The sequence below is a fragment of the Siphateles boraxobius genome, unplaced genomic scaffold (genome assembly GCF_051911475.1).
Source record: "Siphateles boraxobius isolate OS27281-9 unplaced genomic scaffold, OSU_SipBor_1 5, whole genome shotgun sequence".
Classification (NCBI taxonomy): domain Eukaryota; kingdom Metazoa; phylum Chordata; class Actinopteri; order Cypriniformes; family Leuciscidae; genus Siphateles; species Siphateles boraxobius.
Window position 1 is genome coordinate 34,773,635 of NW_027509141.1, and position 26,604 is coordinate 34,800,238.

The following is a 26,604-nucleotide window of genomic DNA, read 5'->3' on the forward strand; positions in this document are numbered from 1 at the left end:
TTTAAATTTTAAAAAAAAGGAAAACCTGAGAATAATAAGAATTAAATAAAAAATGCTATGCAATTCTTTAAAACATATTTGAATTTTAGCAATGTGTAAATATATGCAAAAAAGAGACATTTAAATGTAAATAAAAAAACAAATCTGAAAAACTGTTTGAGCATAATAATAATCAGAATAAAAATACAATGAGAATTTTTTTGGGGGAAAATGTCATGAAAATGAAGAAAAATTGGAGAAAATATCAATGGTCCTAAAAAAAGCTTTATTGTTTTTATGCAAAATATAACGTTATCTTCCTAATTTTAGGTGACATAAGGTCTGTAATAATACTATAAAATCAGCAAAATATTCAACAATATTATTATAGTTGTTAAAAAGGGCTCAACACAATTATTAATATTCAACAATATTATTGATTTGGCAGCACTGACACTATTGGAAGAGAACTGGACAATGCAGAACTGATTTAAGGATGAAATTAATAATTGATCTTTAAAACGGAACTGAATCTGCACTGAATGATGACACTATTTTCATTTTCCTGTTATCACTATGAAGCTGCTTTGAAACACTCTGTACTGTATAAAGCACTCTAGAAATAAAGGTGACTAGACAGTTTAAATCCCCAAATGCCCATTATGTGTCAAATGAGCATATATCTAAAACACCTTATTTAAACAAATGTGTGTTAACCTGACAGCTTTAGTGGCACATACAGTTTGGAGAATGTTCCATTTCAGATACGACCACACGTCATAAATCTGCGCTCTGACTCTACGTTACCGGAAACCTCCCATCAAAAAGAGTTTGTGTTAATAGAAGCAACCTCAGCGGGGCGAATATTTAACTTTAATAGGGGTCACGTCTCAGTTTCCCCACCGTGTTTGAGCGTAAGACTGAGGTCCAGGTGAACAGGAGGGTCATTGTGTTAATGCGAGCCTGTCTCTTTCACTCAGTCATTTAGTCCCCTGCAGCGCAGTGATCTGATTGGCCGACAATCCGGCATGCATGTGATCACCAAAAAGTGTCCATCTGCTATGTTAATACCACAGGCCACACACAGTGCAGTCTTATAAAACCTCAAAAAAATGCGAAAAACATCTAAAAAAGGTGAATTTTTAGTGCTGCAGCCGCTTTATAAAACAACTAGCATGTTCTCACGCTGAGCGAAAACAAATCCAACTGAAAACGCAGCTGTCATTTCCGTTCCACAGTGTGTTAAATAAGATGTTTACTCTATATGGTCCACATTCATCAGCTGGCTCATGAATGTGATTAAACATCTACGCGGATTAACGCACGCGACGGCCGTTTCCTGGTGGTCTCGTGTGACGTTACGTTTCCAGACCTCTAACAAAAACTCACACAGGAGAGCATGTCGTCCTGCTGCTTTACACGACGTCCCACAAACCTTCCAGAGCCCAGCGTTACACACTCATGAGTCTTCCTGGCAGTGGACATCACCTACATATCATACTAGCGGTGGGCGGCATGACCAAAACCTCATACAAATTACCAAAAAAAATTATTCATACCATTTTTACTGGAAATTCAACCCAGGTATATTTCAAATATTTTGCAACAGTGTTATTATTTATATACTATAATGGTATTTAGTAATAATTTAAATTTTTATGTTATCAGTTCCTTTTTAGTTGGTTTTAGATATGTGCTTTTGTCATTTAAAAAAAAAAAACTTACCATTTAGCGTTAATTCTTTTTTTAGTTTGAGTGATTTTATAAGTGGAAGCTTTTTCTGCAGGGAATTAAAAATAAAAATGTAATTACCCCTTGACTTCATGGAATTGCAAAATTTCTAGTTATATCTCACAATTCTGAAAAAAAATTGTGAGAATAAAAAGAATGAGATAAAAAGTCGCAATTACCTCTTATTACATTGTGAAAACGAGCTTCCATAATTTTAGTACTTTAACTGAAATAAAACAAGTCAAAGGCAATATTTATAATTTTAATTTATTTTTAGGTTATCTAATATTTATATTATATCTTATTTCAGCTTTTTTCCAATAAAGGAAAACATTAAGTTTTAGGTAACAATAATATAACTTTTTGTCCGTACATTATATCTACTTTCCATAACCCACTGAATTAAATACTATACAAATGAAGTCTTGTTGTACATACTCCATCATAGTCTTACATCATACTCAACATTAAACCCTTTCAGATGTACAAACAAGCCTTTTGCAATCATACAAATTCCCAGATGACCCTTAAATGGAACAATTTGAATACAATAAATCCAATCTTTATTCAAATCACAGAACATGCACCAAATATCCATAACACGGTCTGTTCTGACTTAAACCACACACACTTACCCCAAACCTCATCTGTTTATATACGGCTTTGCCTTTATACCTAAACAATCCTGATCAGATTTATCCGGTTGGCAGCTCTAAATAACACTGATGCAACGAGACACTGAGAACATCTGGAGCTGAACAGTTTTAACACGATTGGTAGCACTAGAACATCAGATTTCTCTGACCTCAATCGTCTCGCATGTGAAGTCTCTGACATTAAACGTAAAAGCTGCACGTTTTCGAGTTGGTTCAGGAGATGCTCACCTCTTGGGAATGTGCTGTCCGGCCCAGGTAATCGTGACGGTGTATTTGCCAGGTGTGTGTGGATAGTATTCATAAGCGTAAACACCATCTGAGACGTCCTTCTGTTTCACAGGCTCCTCTAGACCTTCTGCAAGAGAACAAAAAACATGAAAAACTTTATCACAAACTATTAGAGAAGAACAAGAGAGATCAGGATTTTAAAATCCCCTGCATTTTCTCCATAGATACTTCACTATAAATCATACACTGAAGATTACGATGATAAATCGGGATAGCCTTTGGAATTTGCACTGGACTCGAATGGGCTTTGAGCAAAGAGATGAACTTGAGTCATGCGAGTTATAGTCGGGGTCAGTGAAGCATGTGACCCCGTCGGGTCATTAATCACAGTCAGTGAAGCTGACGTTTGACCTGCTAATGTAAATTGATATGGGTAGCTGGTGCCATCTGGGCAAAAGAGTCTGGGAAACCCTCCCTGCTCACTCGAAATACACAATCAACATGAAAAAGTTCCATGCTACTAACATGTTCATTTATTACCCAAGATTAATAGACCAGGAGACATCGGGAAGGACTTTAAAGCGAGGAAAACTAAGGGTTTTAAAAGTTGTGGTGAAGAGTGTCTAACGCTTTTGCTATATTGTTACTTACTGGGTCCTTTAACGGTGACCTTCAGATCTCCACTTCCAGCGTTACGAGTGTCCACCTTAAAGTCCGCCACCTGTCGTGCTCGCACACCTCTGGGCTGCAGACCTCGTCCAGTGGCACGACACGCACCGGGAACAGACGCTGAAAGACACAATTCATGGCAAGCCACTGATTTATTGAACATTAAAGCACAAAAAAAATAGAATTATACATATAATCTATATAATATATACTATGTAACTATATACCCATGTATGTACTGTTAATAGTATAATTTAAAGTGTGTGCAATATATATATATATGTATACGTGTGTGTGTGTATACGTGTTTGCGTGTTTGCGTGTGTGTGTGTGTGTACGTGCGAGTACGTGTGAGTGAACGTGCGAGTACGTGCGAGTGAACGTGCGAGTGAACATGCGAGTACGTGCGAGTGAACGTGCGAGTACGTGCGAGTGAACGTGCGAGTACGTGCGAGTGAACGTGCGAGTACGTGCGAGTGAACGTGCGAGTGTATGTGCATGTGTGTTTATAAATTATATATATATTTATGCATAATGTATAAAGTGCATGCGTTATATAAATTTGTGTATGTATATATATATATATATATATATATATATATATATGACATACATACACAAATTTATATAACGCATGCACTTTATACATTTTATAAATGAAATAACGTGGTAAACGTATAGTGCAAATACTATAACATGCAGTATAAAAATAACATGCAGTATAAAAACAACAATATATATTCACTACAACAATTTCTCATTAAAATCTTCACACCAATTTCCCTAATTTAAGAATGTGGTTAAAGAAAATCAACATCTTGGCAGCCAATCAGGATCAAGAATTTAAAATATGACATGGTATAAGCTTAAATCAACCAAAACCCTCCAGAAACCCGCTCTTCTAGCAGAGCTGCTGTTTTCATCTCAAGCTCCGTGAAATGAAAAATCCTTCAGCGTAATACCAGACATACAATTAAACACTCCATTATTACCCTACCATTATACATTATGAAGTCCCGTAATGTTTCCAGAACACCAGAATAGTGTGCGCAGAGAGCGAGCCAAAACCCACATTCAGTGTAATAGCATCTTTGAGGGAGCATGAGGTGGATCCCGTTCTGCTCTCTCATTAGGTTCAGATGTGCGTCAGGGTGGAGCTGGACAGCCGAGTGCCACTGAGACACAAAGCTTCATTCATCCTGAGCTTAAAACACTGGCCGTCGTGACAGAAACACAAATATAGACTCACTTTATGATGTTAAACTCTAAAAATACACCCTGTCAGGAGCACAAACCAAAAGAGTCGTTTGAACATTGATGTTTCATAAAAATGCTGCAGAGAATATGCATCTATTTTAATGCATGTTATTCATTTAATTCCATTTCCAGTTATCTTTATTCATAGTAGAGTTTTTAGGATTAGGAAATATCAAGAGCCAAATTCGAACAGTTTTTTCAAACATTTTGTGTGCACTTAATGGATTTATGAAGCTCTTTAATTTGCTTGTGAAACGTCCTGAAATAACATCTTGCGCTGTAAAAGTAAAAATATCTGTTCAAATGCATAAGCCATTTTCTTGTGGGTCTCGTTTTGGTTTACGGCACATGTGGCTGATTTCCTCGTTCAGTAGTTGACGTGTTCTGGTTCCTTAGCTCATGCTCATCAAAAACTGCCGACTACAATTGCTTTAAAAATCAAAAAATGATTGACAGGATCCTATGGGAACACTAAAGCTACTGTCTTTACAAAACCACACAACCATGAATTACAGCGGAAGAAAAAAATAGAGCTGATGCATGAAATGAAAAAAGAAAAGTGACTCTTATAGGGCAACATGATCCGGGGAAAAATTCTGATAATTGCAATAAAATAAAATAAACTCCACTGGGCTTGAACAATTTAGCGATCATGTATAAAAATTAATATAAAATAAAATGACTTGTGAATCTCAAATTATTATTATTATACAAGACAAGACATGAAAAAAGAGAAGAAATCATCCAATCCACATCACAGGATTCAACAATGTTGCAAACAAATTAAACAAATTGCAAAAACAAGCCTGTAAAATCAGGAGCATGATAGCGTTTAACTAACTATACAGGAAAAACAATTAAAGTTAAAACAGAACTGCTACACATTACCTGCTTTGGAAAAGCGTTTCAGGGAAAAGGAATTTGGTGTTTTACAAGGTTTAAAGCATTTAGTGACGCACAGATTCTCTAGTCCACGTCGCGTTCATGTGCAAGCATGCAGAACATAGACAAAGTTTAGCAGGGACTGTACAAAATTTCTTTTTGTACCTTCAGAAATAACAATTCTTAAACAAAAAGCGCATGAATAAAACCATATATTTGAGTGTCAACTTGTATCTCCAGTTCTGAGCACGTAAAACATACACCATTCTAACGGACTTGGGATAAAAAATGGAAACGAAGGCTGACCTTAAATGGCATGACGGGTCAGTTTTAAAGAAGCTGGCGGCATCACACACACCACAAACGAGTGCTCTGGTGAACTGCGGCTATTTTACACGCATTTTACAGCGTGTTGCAGAATCCCATAACTACAGGCAATTACTAGAGTCTTTCCTTCAGCAACAACACAACCGTATGAGGCAATCCACACGTCTGAGACCCTAAAACACAGCGCTAATTCACTTAACTTTACAATTATAACAACCACACTGCAATGTTTAATGAAAAACACTAATAAACTATTCCATTTCTTGTTCCAACACTACATTTAAACTAATTGCATGCTCAGAGAGAGGGCGCTGGGTAAAGTACCTGGGCCGATGGTGACGGTGAAGGGGCTTTTAGGGATGGCGATGCCTCCGAATGTAATGTTGATGATGTGAGGACCAGCCTGCACTGGTTTGTATGTGCAACGGAAGATGCTTTCACCCTTGTCCTCCATGATGGCCTCCACAGTGTTTTTATTACCCAGAGGGTCTTTAATGACGGCAGTCACGTCACCCACTCCGGCACCTGATTAACACAGAGACTTCAAGACATGTTTTCTTTAAGAAAATGATCCCATAAACAAGTCAGAAATGTCAGACCTGCAGTGTAGATGTCAAAGTATGTGGGTTTGTTGGCGACGTTGCCCAACGGCTCCAAGCCGGGTCCTTTTGCCGTGACTTTAGTGGGGTCTCCCTGGGCTTTGTCCACATTCACCTCAAACGGGCTCTTTGGGATTTGCTGTCCAGCGAAAAGCACAGTGACCTGAGGATTGCACAAAATGTGAGTCTATAGACAGTCTATAGTCTATAGACAGTCTATAGTCTATAGACTCACATAATTTGAGTCTATATTTCACAGAAAAGTGGTTGGAAACAGATTTGCCGTCTATTTGCACATAATAGACTGACTGTTATTACACGTATACTCCTAAATGACTATTATGAAACATGCAAATGTGCTGAACAGGACGTTAGCATGGAAAAAAAACAGTTTGGACAAGAAAAGATCAGTGATTCCCAAACACTGAATTAAAATGACAAAAAAAAGCAGCCTCCTCTGCTCACCAAATTTGATCAATTATTTGATCAAAAATACAGTAGCGATGTGAAATATTATTATAATTTAAAATGGCTGTTTTCTATGTGAATATATAGTAAACTATAATTTATTCCTGTGATCAAATCTGAATTTTCACCATAATTATCCTCCATGATCCTTCAGAAATGATTGGAATATGATGATTTGCTGCTCAAGAAACACTTCTGATTATTATCAATGTTGGAATGAGTTGTCATGTTTTCAACAAAGATATGAAGCAGCACATCAGGATTCTTTGAATTTAAAGCATTTATTTGAAATATAAATATTTCGTTAATCACATTTTTTTGATACATTATAAAGTCTTTACTGTCCATTTTAATCAATTTAATGCTTCCTTTTTGAATAAAAGTACTTTTTTTAAAAAACAATCTGACTAACCCTAAACCTTTGAATGGTAGTGAATCACGTTTTCCACAGGAATATTAAGCAGAAAATTGATCATAATTGTAGACAAACAGGTTGAGAAGCGCTGCTTTAGACGGTTTCACCCTGACCTTGTGCGGTCCCATGACCTGAGGGATGTACGTCACGCTGAAGGTCTTCTTGCCTTCGTTGAGCACAGGTTTGACTTCTTCTCTTCGGCCCTCGGGGTCTTCAACATAGACCATGACCTGTCCTTGACCTGCACTGAACGTGTCCACCGTGAACACAGCCGGACGCATGACCCGGTTACCGGTCGGCTCAATGCCTGCAAACACACAGAGCATACAAAATAAAAATAATTTAGGTCTAAGCAGAGCCGAGACAATAGAGATAGTGGTCTAAAAATCATCCTAAAAATGTAAAAGAATAGGAGTCCACACCACATCTATAACGATAACAGCACAGCGTAACATGCGAGAATGTACCTCATTGGTTCGTGCACTTCAAGCGAACATGCTTGAGCATGAAAAAGCTCTGCAAAGTTACAAAGTCTCTCCAGTGTGAGTGATTCTCCATATCAGTGTCACTGTTTCTGAACTCCCTGAAACGCCTCCGGGAACAAACACATCACAATATTCCTCATTTAAATAATTCCCACCCAAGGCATACACTAAACTTGCGGTTATGGTATGGGTTCACTAACTTCAAGCATGAAAACCTATTCTAGTAGAGCCCAAAAACAAAATCAAGACTTTGAAAAGTGACATAATAGGTCCCCTTTAAACCTCTACTTGTGCAAACCAAATGTCGAATAATTTAAGCACAAAAAGAAACTAAATATTAGATATCATCAGATGTTGGGTAGAAACCACAGCGTCAACACAAAACTGCATTTTCGTCAGAAATTACTTCGTAATGGTCTAAAAATACTCCTTTTAGTTTGAGGCAGACCGCACAAAAACCCCACAAACACACAGGCCCTCTGAGCTCATAAAATACTATATTTCCAAACAGTGATTCAATTTACCACTGAAATCGAAAGTTCTCTACATGGAACATGTGATATTTAAGAAACAAGGGTAACTTGTGTCACGTTTAGTTTGTAGTGCTTTCAGAGAGGACATAATCACTTAATGGAAAAATAACATAAATCTGACATTTTCATTCTCTGCTGTAAATTATATGGTTGTGAAAAAAAAGAGAGGCGAAGATTTCCCAAGACCCCAGACGTCAAAACCAAAAACCTTGTGGTTCATTTTACTAATTTAGGTCACCGAAAATTTTAAGAGGTTACTTCTGGTGTGAGAATCATAACTCTTAAACTCATTAGCCACCGTTTTTACAGCTTAAGCCACATTTACAACAGGTAAGAGGCACATTTCCACACCATCCATCACGAACCCTGACAGAGCTGTGCTGTATTCACACGGTACTAATGTATACGACCAAACTCAATATTAACAGAAAGCAAGAGACATCACGGATTACCGCGAGGGAAAATGTTTATCTTAAAAACGGTCTCGTCACGTTACATCGATTATACGGTGATCCTTCAAGTATCTGAGAAAGTATCTGATCGTAACGCTCCATTTAAAAAAGATTCACAGGAATTACTATAACCTGAATCTCTGGTATGACGACGATCTGAATCTGTGTGAATCTATAAAACATATCTAGGTGTTACTATGCATACATAAACATGAGGGCTGTTTCGTAGATAACGCTAGGTGTTACTAGGCAATACAAACACAAACGTGAGAACAGTAATTTTCGTAAGCTAAAGCGTCTCACCTGGGCCGTATGCGCGCGCCTTCTTCGGGTTGAGTTTGGGTTTGAGAGGGGCTCCCGGCTTCAGTTTGCCTTTCGGGAACTGTGACAAATAAGTCATAACTGACTGCTCATCCACACTGGGGTCAATGATCTCCTCTGGAGCAATAACCTGGAACGACACACAGTGTTGAAGGGAAAAACTGATGCTTTGTGGCAAACCGTAAGAAACTAGTAGGTTGATTCCTGAAGAGTGAAAACAGTTTTCACAACGGTGAATACAACGGTAGGCTTGAAGTTCGGTGTAATGTGTTGTGTTAACGCAAACTCTGCAATCAACATATTATACATTTTTCTAAATGTCAATCATTTGTTAACAAACATGTATTCGTTACTTCAATGAGCTCATTGTTTCTGCCTTAAATTACATTTTTTAAATAAATAAAATGTAGCTAACTGTGATTTTGTATATGTACATTTCTGAAATGCATAACTTAGAGAGTTACCTCTGATAACAGATCACTCTAAATTGTAATATGCACGTTCTGAAAGCTGCTTTGAAACAATGTGTATTGTGAAAACCGCTATACAAATAAATTTGAACTGAATTAAATTGAATTAATGAAGAATCTTCTGTTTCACGAGTATGATGAAAATCATGTAATTGAAGTTGACCAGCGAAACGCACGTGTGTTTGCTGAGGAGTGATTGAGGTGTGGTGAGTATCATATTAACTTGGAAGCAAACACAAAAACTATTACTGATGAATTTGTGTATGCACACCTAACCCAAGACCCTTAATTCTTATCTGAGGATATTGAGCTGTTAGCATGAATGGGGGAAAAGAGAACATGGTATACTTTGTAATCACGGCCCTTTACAGTACTTGCATAGCAACAGATTTGTGGCGCCTTAATGCTGATTAAATAATCTCATCCTGATGCATGAGGGGTTAAAGATCACCTGTGGAATTCCCAGCCAATCATCAGCGAGCTGCATGGCCTCCGTGGCGTTTTCCACTGGTTTATCCGAGTCCCAGATCTCCCAGTCAGGACACAGGCCTTAAAAAACAAAATTTAAATCTCCTGACCCAAGTATAAGCAATATTTAAGAACAGTCAATCTTGGCAAATACCACTAATGATGCAGTATACGTACTACATGTGACAGGAACATTGCACAGCTTGGGTTTTTATAGAATTATCTAATGATTATAATAAAACATGCACTAAAAGGTCATGAATTACAAATAATACATTTAAGTCCCCCTGTGGTGAAAATCAAGCTTTTAAATGTTGTTTATATCTATGTGGTGTTTTTAATATGCTTTATGACAAACACACAAAATGTGTGAATTCATAAGTCGACATCATTGTGGAGTATTTTCTCCTTAAAACTGCAGTGAACCAGAGAGTCTCAAAAACGCTGGTGTTTCTGACGTCACAAACTAGCTTGTAACCAATCAGATCAACGTGTGATCATCAACGAGTGGATCTCTGAGCTGAGTGAGTGGAGGCGGGGCTCATTTACATATTCATAGAACCACGTATACTAAATGAGGCAATGGTGTAGAGTTACATTCACGGTATTTTAAGGCATGAAAAAAAATTCTAACTTTTAAATATGTCATTTTGGTGACAATTTGGTGAGATACAATTATTGATTACAGGGGACTTTAATGTTTTAAACACAACAGAAATGTTTCACACAGTTCTGGACTTATTCACAGACGTGTTTTGCAGTCAAATCACTATCTAGATAAACACAGATCAAACGAGCCCAGCTGTCCAATAAACAACAATAGCTGCACGCATAAAAGGCTTTGCATACTAACACTTTCCCCTCATCTAGAAGATTACAAGCTCTGAATCCTCACCTGGAGCGCAGCTGTCCACCAGAGCACCCAGCGCCCTCCCGTTCCTCCAGTCCTGACTGAAGTTAGTGATGGGGAGGTCGGCCACTTTGTTCTGGATCCAGCCGAGCAATCTCTGCTTGGGCGTCTGTTTCTTGGCTTCGCCGTCGTCTTCGTCCTCCCAGACGGGCATAGAGATCGAGTAGTGGAGGATCAGGGTCCATATTAGACCGAGGATCAGCTTCAGGTTCCCGTCCACAATCGCTTTGCTGTCTGTCGGGAGACAGAAAGGAGGTTAAGTTAATAAGAATAAATAAACAATAAGCAAGCAAGTAAATAAGTACTGAAATCAAAATGATAAATAAATAAAATAAAACAAATAAAATAGCAAATAAATCAAGATTAAATAAAATAGCAAATAAATCAAGAATATGTATTTTAATGTTGTTTATTTTAAGTAACTCAAAGAAACATAATCAAACAATCAAATAAATAAACCAAAAACTAATAAAACTATCAAATAAAACAAAAACATTTAAATAAAATCCAATAAATCAGACAAGCAAACAAAATAATAATCAAGCAAATAAAATAAACAAATTAATTTTAATAAAAACAAAATCGATAATTTTAATCAAAACAATCAAACGATCAATTAAATAAATGAATAAAAAATCTAATAAATAAAAACATTAAAATTAATAAAATAATCAAAACAAATCAAGTGATCAATAACAATCTAATAAATAAAAGCAAATAAATTAATAAAAAAAGCAAATCAAGGAAATAAATGTTGGCTTCGGCAACCATCACTAATTACAGAATTTACAGAAGCCTGCTGAGAGTGTGTGTGTGTGTGTGTGTGTGTGCAATGAGCAATAGTAATGCTTTGCCTAAGCAAACAGTGACTAGAATAATAATGAATAGATCAATGGGGGGAGTGAGGTTGTAAATGACTCCCCATTTTAACAGTAGTAGAGAGAATGAGACTGTGGGTTATGTGACCGGTGCCGGACAGAGAACACATTATTAGATCAATGTTACAACAGTAAGAGATGGAGGTGCATTTGATTCACTGGAAACCAATCTGGGACATCTCTGGCTAATCAGATCATATAACAGGTAATAAAACATTGTTTAAAAGGAATTTATTATACAATTAAAATATCTTGCACACTCCTGAAGAAAATAAACGAGATTAAGATTTTGTGTTTAGTTACAGTACGGTCATCAGCAGTGAGCACTGAGGCAGAAAGGCGGCGTTAGCACACTTGATATCATTTTAATACAGACAGAGCAAATGTTTCCAGGAGGAATCACAGCTGTTAGTGGTTGTTAACACTCCACACATCCTCAAGGTCGTGACAAGTCTATTCAGAAAAGCAGGCACTGCTGCTCAAAATGTTATTATGTTTGCTGTGCTATTCTCATACATACGGCCTTCAGCGGGAGAGCCTGTGTGTGTGTGTGTGTGTGTGTGTGTGTGTGTGTGTGTGTGTGTGTGTGTGTGTGTGTGTGTATCGACCGCTCCCTGTCTTGCAGTATCAGTCATCTTCTGCAAACATCAGGAATGAAGCTGAACTTTAGCACACAGAAGAGCAAAGCCAAAGATCAGGGGAAATCTGACAAGACACTAAACTAATCTAGCCTGAAGTTACAGTTTGGCATTCAGGTTTGTGTTGTGTATGGTTTTATTTATTTGTTTAAAAATATACAAAATAAATAAGTGTACACACATTTCTACTCTCTCCCTTATATTGTAAATTTTTTTCAATATTAAAATTGCTTTAATTAAATGCATATTTTATATATTACTTTTTTAATTGTATATTTTTATATAAATTTTACAAATGTTGATATTTATATTACATGTTTATTTCATTGAAAATATAAGTGTGCGTTTGTGTATATATATTAAAGTAATATAAATATTTGTAAAATTCATATAAAAATAAACAATTACACACGTGCATATATATTTATTTATTTATTTATTGATTGATTAAATTAAATACATATTTTATTATTTAAAATAAATAGGCAAAATTTATATTTAAAAATATATTAAAAAACATGTATATGATATTAGATCAAGTATATTAATATTTTATCATTTTATATATCTATAATTACATATATACATGCATACTTTATAATATATAATCGTAATATAATATATATTAATATTTTATATAAGCGCGTGTGTGCGTGCATAAATATACACAAAAAAGGATTTTCTATGCAGTTAAAAAGATATTGATTTTGTTAACTACTTTAATAGTTTGTAGTACAAATGCAAGAAACGCAGGACTGACCCAGTGACCGCTCTAAACTCTCCGGATCGGTTGATGCTGAGCCAGACGGGAGGAATGTTCTGGCAGGGTTTGAGGAGCCAAGACACAAGCTCAGTGCATCTCTGACTGCCCAGCATCATTCATTAGCACTGAACAAAACCTTCCCGGCTTCCCGGGGCTCCTGCTTAATGGGATCTCCATAAGGACCTTGTCACAGGGACGCCTCAACAATTGAACCAAACGACTGATGGTTCTCTGCATTCAGGGAACAGCAGAATGAAGGTTGCCATGACAACAAACTCCATGAATAATAGATGAAGAGCAGAAAGTTTTGGAAAGTTGCCTCACACACTCAACATGGTGTTTAGATGGTGTTCATGCTGGGCTTTAATTGAAATGTACAGCGATGCAGTAATGAGGTCTTCCTCACAATGCAACAAACAGAACGTCATCTGGGCAAGTCATTTGAGGAAAAACCAGGAAATCCCAAGGAAAATCCTGCCTGGAAACACACGTACAGAAGAATACTACAAGCATTTCCTACATGACGGGAAATCTGAGATGGTCACTTTAAAACTGCTTAAGATAACGGGCTTGGAAACACACCAACACATCTGTGTATCTGTTAGTTGATCCTGCTATTCCATTAGTCTCCCTATCAGAAACACTCATTCCAACCGGATGACATCCAACGAGGACAAATCCAAACAGATGGCTAAAAAAAGTGATTACAAAGTTGTCCAAAATGGTATCCAAACACTGACATAATCCAATTACGGGAATACACAACCGATCATCGCATGTTACACCCAGAAATGAGTCAGTATGATCTGAGCACAAAAAAAACAAAACAATTATTAAACATGCGCTTACAGTATTAGTTCAAACTGAAGATATAGAGAATCACACACAAGAAGAGAAGGAAGTGAATTTACCAAGAAAAACAAGCAAAGCTTGGAGTTAAAGAGGCCGGGTTAGAAGTTTTTGGGCTCTAATAGAACAGGTTTTATTTTTGAATGTTGATTATTTTTCTCCATTGTTGCGGCTCCTCTCTACCCAGTCTGTCAGTAACGCTCAGTTTACTTCCTGTCTCTATGAAGCCCCTCCTTCTGAAAAGCACACTGTGCTCTGATTGGTCAACTGAATCAGTGTGTTGTGATTGGTCAAGAGCTTCGAGTGTGTTTGGGAAATGTCCCGCCCCTTACCATAACTACCAGTTTCAACACACTACTGACTAACTCAACAAGGCCCCGCCCCTTTATTCTGCGTATGAAATATTTAAATTAGGAATAGTGACGTGTTCATTCCCGGGAGAAAACTCAAGACTACAATGTTTCAGATAGTTCAGAAACACTGACACTGATATAGAGAATGACTCCCGCTGGAGGGACTTATTTTATGCTTAAACAGCAACATTTGAAAGTTGAACAAGTAAAAGTGCATAATAGGTCCTCTTTAAGATCACACAGACTTCATCCATGACTACAATCAACGATCACATATGAAATATGCATGACCAGAAAAAGAAAAAAAAAGGCAACTTCTGGAACAGGGAGCAGCAAGCAGAAGAAAAAAACAAGCATAAATATCTTGAAACAAATACTATTAAAATGTGAATCTAATGAGAATCATAAATAAATGGGAATTGCAAAAGACACCATAACATGCTTAAGTTTCATGACAATTATGCACACAATGTCCTGTAGAATTGTGGGGTGAAATGTGACCATGCAAGACAATTAAGCACGAAAATATAGTCTTTCTCGTTCTGACTGCCAAATGTAAGGGTGCGAGGACGTAACCCTGCTGCACGCCACACGGCTCGCGCAACGCAAAACCTCAATGTATTCTCAGAGCTGTAACCTTCTGTAAATCATTGCTCCATTATTTCATTCTTTCCTCTCGCTGGCGTGTCTCCCGTGGTTCTGCTTCCATGAGATTAGGTGAGAAAAAGAGGCACAGGCAGCAGATTTCCTCAGGGCGGGTCTCCTAAACCCAACGAACCATTACACCAGCCGCTTTCTCAAGCCTCAGACACACGATTCACCCACAAACCCCGAGAGCACATGTGCTCCGCTTCCTCAGATCTCTCCAGAAGGAGGTTATGGGTAAATCTGAGGTTTTAAAACAAGACATGGACTCACAGGTATTGAGATCGTCCTGCAAGGCACATGGAAAAGTTCAGAATGATAAAGGAGGCATTTTGGAAAACCCTTAAATAATTTTCCACCAGCATATATGAAAATAAGCCTTGATCACATTCAACAAAGACCACTGGCCAAAAACATGGGAAATTTATGGTTCATTGAGATTATTTCAAAAGAAACGAGATGAGTTGAACCTGTCAAAGTGAAGCCTGGCCGTCTGACAACGGGCACATGCGCGAGCAGTACATCTGGAAATGCGTTTGAGTAACGCAGAGGCCTACGAACACACAGAAGACTCCACCCATACAGTCGTCATACAGGATCCACATTACATCTCTGTTCCCTCAACGGCCACAGCCTGATGAAACGCACGATTACAAGAGGCTTGGGAAAGAGAAACTGCCCAGAAAGAGAAAGAAATTCAAGTTGATCTGTGAGGAGGATGAATCTCACCAAACCTGTCAGGATCCTGTCCAACCCCCCAAAAAAGAGAAAAAAAACTTGAAATAATATTTACAGTTTATATATTTTTTGTAATTATTTTTTATAATATTCAAAACACCCATACACGTATGTACATGTACACATACAATTTTTTTTTTTTTTTATTAATGAATATGTCATGGTAGTACTGCATTTACCACAATTTATGCATCTAATAAAACATTACTGTAATTAAAAAACTGAACATCTGGATGCAAGGGTAATTTAAATTTTGGGGGAAAATATCCTTTATCATGAAAAAGAATGTCCAAAATGCACCAAAAAAATGCATAAACTATCAATAATATAAATAAATTTAGTATTAAGATACTTTTATTAGTGGTGCTTAAAGGACAAATTATGATTATTATTTCAAAACTGATTTCCCCTCCCCTTGTTTAGGAATGAAATGCTCCAGAAAAAAAAAAATGTTCTCATGAAATTCAACTGGGTTTCGAATTATTGGAGTATCTGTCAGGCTGACAAGAGTCCATCAGTATCACTGAAACTAAAAACAGTAATATTTTTTTTAAAGAATCACCAGGTGATCAACCAAGAATCCAGGTGACCGTCTATGGAGTTCTTTCACCAACATCCGCCTGTATATTTAGAGGTAAATGATTAAGGAAACAAGTTCAATGCCTGTGCTGGGTAACCATGGCGACACAGCAAACAGAAACACAACAACACTAGAGGAAGAGGGGGAGGCAGGACCGGTTTCAGACAATCCATCGCTTATCGCCAAAGAGACACATTTATGAGCCAGTGCACGTCTTGCAAGCTAGGACTGGGAGAGACAGCTTTAAATTTTTTACAAAAAAATATATATTATTATAAAATAATAATAATAATTCACCTATAATATTCCATAATATATACAATAAAATAAAAATAACAAGAAAATACTTTTTTTTTTAGTAATAAAATAATTTAAAATTAAAATTCATACATATGCATTTCCTCTGATTTCAACCAAATAAATCAGTAAAGTATTGCTAAATAAATTAAATATATTCAAATAATTAAATTAAATATCCATTAAATGTTTTCCAGACTTCAAAACAACAACAAAAAAAAATATATTAATATTTAATAAATGTCTTTGCATCTGAGTTTTGAATTGATGCACTGAAACGGACAGTTTGACAGAAATAAATCAATCTTAGTAACTCTAGTTTAGTTTTTACTAACATTAAAAGAGATGCTTTATTTTTATTATTATTATGAATCATAATCTTAAGCCATACAAAATCAAGCTGCCCTGCAAATGAAAGCCTGTAAAAACAAGGTCTCCATTTACCATGTATCTGTCGTTTCATTGACAAATGATGGCCGTTACTTAGAGATGGGATGTTTTTGGAGAACATTAGTGTGTGTGTGTTTGTGTAAGTTGTAAAGTTGTGCCTGCTGGTGATTCAATACGGGTTTCCTGCTCCATTCAGAAAGTAGTGAAGCACACCTGCGCCTCAGGCCACGACTGAAACATTCAGGTGAAGAGCAACTGTGAACAACACACACCCGAGGACAGAGACGTTCCATTAGACCAAGAGGAACACACACCTGTTCTGAGTAACGACACACACTTTAACCATCACACAGACACTCAATGTACTCATGACACTCTGAACAGAACGCAAAACCAGACCGTAACTGATTCAGTCAGACCAAACACAGGATGAAGAGGTCGAGAGTCAACTTCACATGCGTATGTGATAAATCTTCTGCATATGCCTGTATTCGGTTAAAGAAAACTTCAAGAAATAACACCATGCTCATAAAGATCCGCCAATAGTTCCCAATAAAACGCTTATTAAACCTCTGATTTACAACGGGATCTCAGGAAATGCGTCCTGACCACGTACAGCTTTAATACCTCAAACTGAAACTAAACACTCACGAATGCCACAGACTTTCTACTCACTTTCACTCACTCTAGAGACTTTACCTGGAAATACTGGCTATTGTGGATAACTTTACATTTATTAAAACGTTACTTTCTAATTGCATTTCTCTTGATAGAAAAGTCAAGCTGACTGATCTAAAACTCCCGCTCAGAATTGTAAGTTACTCAGTAATACTAAGCATACATCATTGCATGATTGACCTCGATTTACCAAAAAAAAAAATATTATTTTGAACTCCATTCATCTATGCATCATGGTTTCCAAAAAAAATATGAAGCAGCAGCAACTGTTTTCAAAATTGATAATCAGAAATATTTCTTGAGCAGCAAATCATCATGTTATACTGATTTCTAAAGGATCATGTGACACTGAAGACTGGAGTAATGATGCTGAAAATTCAGCTTTGATCATAGGAATAAATTATTTTTTACTATATGATTCACATAGAAAACCGATATTTTAAATTGTAATAATATATTGCTGTTTTACTTTATTTTTGATCAAATAAATGCAATCCCAAACTTTTGAATAGTTGTAGCCAACACAAAATATAATAAACAAAAAAATTGTATTACAGTAAAGGCCAAAATTTGCTCTTTAAGATACATTAAGATTTTGAACTTTAGCAACAAAAATTCACTAAAACCAAATGTCTTCTATAGCAGGCAAAAAAATTGCTGCTTTTTAATCCATTAAATCAGAAGTAGTCGAGCACGATGAGTGAACTTCATGCACCTGGACGCTGTCAACAGGAAATCACTCACGACTCTCGGCCAAGTTTCAAACAGAAGGAGTGACAAACATCGCGACTGACCTCTGCGTCTGTGACAACACTCACCAATGAATGAATCTGACCCGTTCTCGAACAGCACTGAGTTAGGTTTCCCAAACTGGGGATTCATGAGGGAAATATGCATGTGTGTGTGTGTGCAATCATAGCTGTAAATAGAGTAAAGTTGCACTGGCTGCTTTGATGTGTGTCTGTCTGTGTGTGTCTGTCTGTCTGTGTGTCTGTGTCTGTCTGTGTGTGTCTGTCTGTCTGTGTGTCTGTGTCTGTCTGTGTGTGTGTGTGTGTGTGTGTGTCTGGTCAGAGGTTAGTTGAACAACAAGCGAGAAAGATTGTCACTAAATCTCCAACCTCCGGTGAATCACCCGTTTTAACAATTTATTCTACTAACCCGAACTTTAAAGGGGCATTCGGCAACTCTAGCCATTTCTTCGCTGATTTTCACTTTTGTTGTTGCATGTTTTCTCAGCGAGCTCCCCCTACAGCTGTGAGGCGTATATCTCACAACAATGTCATAAAAAAACTGACTCGTGGCCCCTCCTCCCCCTTTCTACCGCTGCTCATGTGCATTTGTTATTATTGGAGCCGGCCAACTTTATCGTGTGGAGTGTCTCTACCGAGGTGGGTAATACATAATACACATTGAGGGCGGCGTATGTGTTTATGTCGAATTGCCATAAAGCAGTTTGTGTTTCTCGCTCGTTCTCGCTTCTCATGAGACTTCCTATTTCCAACTTACCGGGACGTTAGTCCACATGTTGCAAGGTTGATTTTCCGCCTGGGAACGCTGGGGGGAGCGGGGAAAGTCACCATTCTCAGGTTATTAAATCATCCAAATGATTTCTAAACGGTTTTATTAAGCTGAAATAGTTGCCGAATGCCCCTTTAAGTGTCTACTAATATTCTAATGAGACTTAGTTTACATGTATACTTGAGGTTGCATGTTTTAATTGCTACATTTATCCAATGACAATTTCATCACAAAATAAAGCTGCAGCCTAATTGAGTAATTCCTGTGACGCACGGTCATGTGACGCGGGATCTGAGCACTAGACATTCATCCACAGAAGCCAAGAGTTATAGACGAGCCTCCCAGATAAACACATCCGCGGTAACACACTGGGAATCGAGGAGTTTGGGAAACTGTGAAAAAACTGTGATGAGCCGTTTTAGGGTGATTAAATGTTGTTGAATGTATTAAATCACAGCGCCGCCACGGGAACACTTGGAAACAGAGAGCCGCTTGTTTCATGGCCCTTTTAAAGCAGATCCATAAATAAAGCAGACAGACTCCTTTGTTAGACGCTGGATTCCAGTGGGGTGAAAAAAAGCCTCATTATGTGCAGGACAGTGTCTGTGGCTTATAGCACACACTCCATTTTTCAGAGACACCTGCGATTCCTCCACCAGAACCTGACTTGACTTGGCCCTTAACTTGAGTTTGAAACAAAAGTATTATCAATCCATAATAAAATTGAGATTGCTCATTTCCTGTGGTTTGGCTCATTACCTCATGGGTGATGATGTCATGATGAACGGACACAGAGTCCAACATGCAAACCGTGATTATGTCGTTCTGGAAAGTATTACAAATCCTTCTCTAAAGATGCCATGATTGGCCAACTTGGGTGACAATGTTGGACGAGTTAAGCAGATTAATGCATCGTGATACACTGATAATCATCATTATGATTCATTGGCTGAAACTGCCTGTAAAATTAACCGGAAGCATAACAACTGCGTGACATCATGTGCATTTTATCTTGCGCTTTTTAACGTATAATTTTGCACAGAAGTACATTGACAGGGCATGCTAGACAAAGCTGTAAAAATGGCTAAATAAATAAATGAAACATCAAGCCCAATTTCAGAGCCATTTATTTTTATGAAAAACAATAAATGAGAATAAACATTTATTTTTTGCATAATTTTCATGACAACTAAGCACATTCCTCCCTTAAACTCTCAATGCTTAATAAGAGTTTGTGCATAACTGTCAATTTGTGCAACAACAACAACAAAAAATGTTTTCAAATGCAAAGGATCTTTATGGTCCTAGACTTCAATGTCTTTAATCATTATTATAATTTATAAATATACTGAACATATGGATGTTGAGATTCGCTGTCTGAAACTGACACGCCCAGGCATAATAACTGCATGACATCATATGCGTTTCATCATACATTGACGGAACAGGCTAGAAAGTAGTAAATCACGGTCTCTCTCTTAACATACCAGGTTAAGCAGGTCAGGTCTGTAATCTAAGAGTGCTGACGTACAAGATCAGTATGAAACCGGATCTTACACTGCAATGAAAGTATTGCTGTACGAGGCAGAGCAAAGTCCCGCTGCATTTCCACAGATTGCAATATTAAGTTTGCAGCCACATGCTCACGCTTTGGGATGAAAATGTCAGTGATTTAGATTAAAACTACATATTTACATTTTCAGAATGCTTGCACATGCAAAACTTCTAAGCATCAATAACACCATATAATAGTAGTGATGCTTGATTTACTGTAGCATGTTTATTGTTTTATAAACATCCATGTTCCCAATTGGGAAAACCGCAATCAATGCTTGAATTAACAAGCCAAGATGTGTGTGGCGGTCAATAATTAAAGGCCGTAAACCCACGGGATCTGGATTTGGCAACGGCCTGCATTACAATCCGCAGTCTCAGTTGTGTCGCCATATCCCTAAAAAAATGACATCATACGCAGACACCCGTGACAGGAACACGGGAAGCACTACCTACATTCCATTCCCATGAGATCATGACCACCCTCTCCGGGAGCAGCCAATTAGAGACAGCGGGAAACAAAGACACTCACCCGAGACCCTCCATTAACAGTCTGATCAGGTCACACAACACTCCAGTGAGCCAAACCACTGAACCCCTCACCCTCCGTTACCATCCCATAATGGTGCCGCTTATAGTCCTCAGCGCATGAAATCATTAACAGTTTCTGCTCAGACTAACGGACGAAGGTGGGGGGAAATAAACTCAAATGTATATTTTATAAAAGAAACATATAAATAAAAGGAAACTAATGTGACCAAAGTGCTTGTTAAACTCAAGAGATTTGAGTTGACACCACTCGACTCTTTAAAAATCCCACATTAGATGAAGAAAAACAAGTTTAAAACACCTGAACAGCTGCTTCAATGAAAACGAATGGATCGGCTGGAGATTAATTCAGTTAGGAAAGTTTGCTAAAGCATCTAAATCATTGACTGATCCAACTCTAAATACATATATAAAAAATACCTGAAAATTATTTGCAATACATATATTCAGCGGGAAATTATGTTGGACGGGACTCGACTTTACACATCAGGAAATGATTGGAAAAGTGGGTTGTTAAATTATTGGTTAATATAAATTTTCCTGACCAAGAGGCGTCGGTTACACTAGCAGAAATGTCTCACGAAAACATGTCAGGGTCAAATTTCATGCCAAAATGCATGTAGTAATAAAGAAATATTAGTAAATAGGAAATTAAAAAAATTAAATAAGAAAAAATGAAAGAGTGTAAATGGACATTCAGTAATTAAGTGAGTGTAAAAATATTTACTCTTGTAAACTGTACATTAAGCACAAATAACCCGTCTTGATGGTAAGAGACTATTTATACTAACTCCGCCCACTGACGTCTGCTTGGGTCAGACAAAATTATGGGAACGCGCTGGATTGTCAACAGTAGCAATAGTTTAGGCGGGAGGCGCATGACAAAGTTTCGACGCAAATCGTTTTGAGTTCGAATCCACCCTTTGCTGAACTTGCTCTACTCCCTTTTCCCATCACATATCTGATCGGAAAGGCATTTATTTTCAATAAAAATAAAAATATAGAAAATATTTGAAAAGTAGATATAAAGTGTCTAACGTCTGTTTAATAATAAAGTGTTTATTGGTTAGTGATAGTGTAAACAGAATCTATCGCAATTTAAACCGACGCTGCCATAAAATTATAGTGAATAAAGTTATTACATTTTTGAATTACATTTCATGGTTGCCTTTACACCAAACAGCCTCGTTCACACACACACACACACACAGTTCTCTCTGAAAGTGGGCAACACTACGGTCTCTAGCGGGCGTTTTCTCTGATTACACTATGAGCTGGCTCTGGACTGTGTAGCTCTGAGATCTGGACAGGGAGGAAACGGCTCAGCTGTGGTACAGCACTGAATTACAGCATGCAATAACCTGCAATTTAAAGTCATTACGTTAATACATTTATCTCAAATTACTGCATACTTGTAGTTTGCGAGTTTCGAGATCCGATTACAAAGCTACAAATAGAAAACGGAGAAAGAAAAAAGGTCATTTAATAGAAAACAGGATTTACCTTCTTGGCATTTTGAAGTAAAAGCATTTAAAAATGTACCAACAGTACACAACCTAAAACTAAACTAGAAAACACAAACAGCTAATTCAGAAATTTAAGTTAACATACACCCGCCCACATTTACATAACATCCATTCAGCAATACTGTGATTGTATGTAAGTTTAGCCAATCATAAGAGGTCATTTAAAACATACTATGTGTTTTACAGTATATGCACTCACATATTTAGGCCCTTATTAAAGATTTATGCATTTTAATTACAAATAAGGTTTCAATCCATTTTCATTACACTGTTTTATCAAACTAATAAACTTAAGATATATTCGTTAGTTAAACAAATAAAACAAGAATGATATTTAAGTAGTTTACGTAATAACCAGGTTTATATATTTATCAAGCATTATAAGAATAAATTTCCTACATTTTAACTAAATATATCTCGCTTGCTCCACAGGTAGTCATATTTGAACCGTTCAGATTAAATTTGTTTTCAAAATGCTGATTCTAATGGATTTGAATAAAAGCATATTGAAAATATGATTTAAATAAAATCAAATAGATGCAAACACTAAATAATAAACTATAAGGTGACTAATTTAAGTGTGCATGCATAATTATGTCTAAAAATGTACCTAATCCATGACAGACTGGTTTGGATCAGAGAAAAATGGAGAAAGAAAAGCGATTAAATAATTAAAAGTTTCAACAGAAGTTGACAAATTAACTATTTTCTGTTTTTGGTTCAGACTGTAAAACAGTTCTGCCCAACAAACACAGACACGCTGACAGCAACTTATTTTTCATTGATATTTATTTCAGCACAAACACTGGGTTTCTGAGAAGCCTTGGCTTCACACATGTACGCGGAGCCTGAAACAACGCACAAGCTGCCAGCCCGGTTCCTCTAGCGTACACTACACAAGTTCACAATTCTCTCAGAGTTTCACCTCATGCTTCCACATATTCATGAAACGCTTGAATTTCCATGGCATGCGTTTCTGAGGTTATTCCAGAGCGATGACCTCACCCTTCTACAGGAAATGCAGATGATGTTCTCACTTAACTGGGAGGCGACCATATGGTTTATACGACGCATTGTTTGAATCTCGCTCGCTCTGAAGGCTTGTTGGTGGAGTTAGCGGAGGATTTCGTGCAGGATGTGTTGCGGATGTAAAAATACCAGCGGACATGAGAGGTTGCTTTAAAATAAATGACTTCTGTTGCAAAAACAACCCTGGAACACAATCACTTTGCATAACACAGTTTTTACACCTCATCATTCTCATGTTTTCCCACTTGAATCTGCTGTGAAATAACTAGTTCAGTTGTTTATGCAATATCAATATTTATTACAATGTAATGTCATACCATAAATGGTGAGGGAAACGCGTTTTTTAGACATTGCGAATGAACATGTTATGTTTACATAAATGTACAATTAGAAATGGTGTCTAATGAACAAATTCATTAAACTTTAAATGAATATTTAAAAATGTAAACGAATGAATTTTACAAACAAAAAAATTCATTCATAGTAACTTTTATAGTAGAATTCTATACAAAAGTAATACATTTTGGTCATAATTTCAAGTTAAACCAAACTTGCAGCGACATGAACCTGATCGTATAGATTTAGGCTGAATATTAAAGTTTAATATCGATATTGTGGATGTATTTGAGGATAAATACTGATTTAAAATCTCCCACTCATAGGATTCTGCTTAAGACTTAAAGAAATGACCTGAAAGTGCCCCTATGATCTCGTTTAAATCATTTTGGCCTCAATTTAAAGCTCAAGTGTTTTACAAGCATTAAAACATGTTAAAGTTAACAGAGATAGTGTAGCTGTGGCATTGGCATATTAATTAGATGGTGGGGTCCAAAATCAGGCCAAAACTAGTCAAATGACACCATCGATTCACTTTCAGGTCATTTGATGACTCACTTCCTAAAACCAAACTATATAGTATCTATGCGTGAAGTTTACAAAGCAACAAGACAAACTACTATTGCACACATAAGTACTGTTTAGATGAGGGTGGAGTATAATTAGAGGGATTCAATAAAGACCAAAGGTGGTTCGAGAACCTCCGTATTAAATCATTGAAACTGAAGAAGAGAGAATATAATCTTGCCACAGCTTTTAAGTTATTGTTTTGAGTTGCCATATACAGTCATGTTCAATCCTGTCTAGACTGAAGAACATCTGGGTGGGATCTAGTTCGGGTTCATCAAACGGTTTGTCTAGATTAAAGTACCGACATATTGAAATACCGAAGATTGCAAAGTTGTTCATTGCTAGAATGTTTTTCTACTCAACCACAATAGCCAATCAGTGCATCAAGAGGAGGATCATGTGACCTCCACTATCTGGACTCCTATTTGCAGTTGCATGAAGTTAATCGATGCTCACTGTTGCATCAACAATCAGCATTCATCAACTCATTGGAAATGCCTCACTTTTGTGCTTTGTCAGTGAAAATTACATCTCATGATCTTGTTTGAGGTTGCTTCACCTTCATGAAGTGAATTAGAAATTGATCTCACCTGAAATTATTCTTCAGGCTGGCTTCATACTCTCCTTTCAGAGACTAAAATTACTTCTTAACAACTGCATGACAAAGAACCCAATAAAACGCACAGAATCCCCTACTGAGCATTGAATATCGGAGCAGATCCTTGGCCGGCTACTGCAAACAGAAGCACAAGAGAGCCTACAAAAAGCAGAACCGAGCGGTGGCCATCTCAGGTTACCCACTTCCAGCCGGACACAAGAGATCCTGTATGAAAGCCAGTGTAATCTCAGAAAGTGTCTTTTGTAGGAGCTGGAGGCGAAGAATAAAAGACGAGAGGAGGTAGAAACCGGCAGAACTCTCTGTGACACTGAGAAAGGGCGTCTTGAACGCCTGAATGACATTTCTCATGGCCGTAAATGGCCTTTTTCATGTGCGGACCAGAAAAGTTACTCAAACCTGGACATGAGCGAGTCTGCTGTGGTTTCCTACTACAAGGTACTTTCAAGGTAGCACTGTCAAACAGCATATTGCAATAAAATAGCATGCTAAATTTAAATTTAGGTTAAGGTTAAAGGTAATGAAAAAGTTCAAACGAGCAAATCTTTTGTAAAGTCCAAATGTCTAAACTTGCCCCGGTGCACAAAAAAGGCTTTGAAGCTTTTTTACACATCTGAAATCATCCAGGCTCAGCCGAGCCAAAGTAAATAACACAGTAGGCAGGAAATCTGTGTAACCGTTCGCAAATCTTTTGACTTACTGCTTGGTGACAAACAGTAGTGAAAACACACATCGCAACAGAAAAACGACTGGCCATTTGGGTCGCTTCCAAACAAGCAGATTGCATTTCTATAGGATTCTTTGTTTTCCCAATTTATTTGCACTCATAAAAACCCCAGCACTCCCTGATCTGCCAGACATGCCTGAACTGTAAATCAAACACTAGCTCTGGTACCTTCCACCGGGCAATACGACCGAGTACACAAGCACAGAAACATTGGCTCCTGACCAAAGCTTGAGACTTCAAGCTTCTACTTGATATTTTTCTATGGATGCACTTTCACGTCCAAGTTAATGCAATTTAATTTTGCTTTCGGCCTTAGAAATACACTGCTATCTTTTTGACCTTTAAATAGCAGCCACTAAACAGAATTCCTGAACTGGTCATTGCCTAATCACTTCAAAATGATATATAGCCTACATTATATATGCATGTATACGTCTATGCATTATATATTAGTGATATATAAAAAGATATAGGAACATGTTTCTAGAGCAGCAAATCATCATATTCGAATGATTTCTGA

The 26,604-nt window shown here is 37.2% G+C and overlaps 1 protein-coding gene across 2 annotated transcripts in view; it reads right to left on the reverse strand.

The window, feature by feature from the left end:
• flnba (filamin B a) overlaps positions 1-26,604 on the reverse strand; it is a 76,936-nt gene that overhangs the window by 39,501 nt on the left and 10,831 nt on the right. For both annotated transcript variants that reach the window (XM_077204171.1, XM_077204172.1), the window contains exons 2-9: positions 10,836-11,084; positions 9,924-10,021; positions 8,985-9,132; positions 7,325-7,518; positions 6,329-6,491; positions 6,054-6,254; positions 3,246-3,383; positions 2,595-2,721 (exon numbers count right to left, since the gene is read on the reverse strand). In XM_077204171.1, the coding sequence (XP_077060286.1) occupies positions 2,595-2,721; positions 3,246-3,383; positions 6,054-6,254; positions 6,329-6,491; positions 7,325-7,518; positions 8,985-9,132; positions 9,924-10,021; positions 10,836-11,084 (1,318 nt within the window). The remainder of the gene's footprint in view (positions 1-2,594; positions 2,722-3,245; positions 3,384-6,053; positions 6,255-6,328; positions 6,492-7,324; positions 7,519-8,984; positions 9,133-9,923; positions 10,022-10,835; positions 11,085-26,604) is intronic.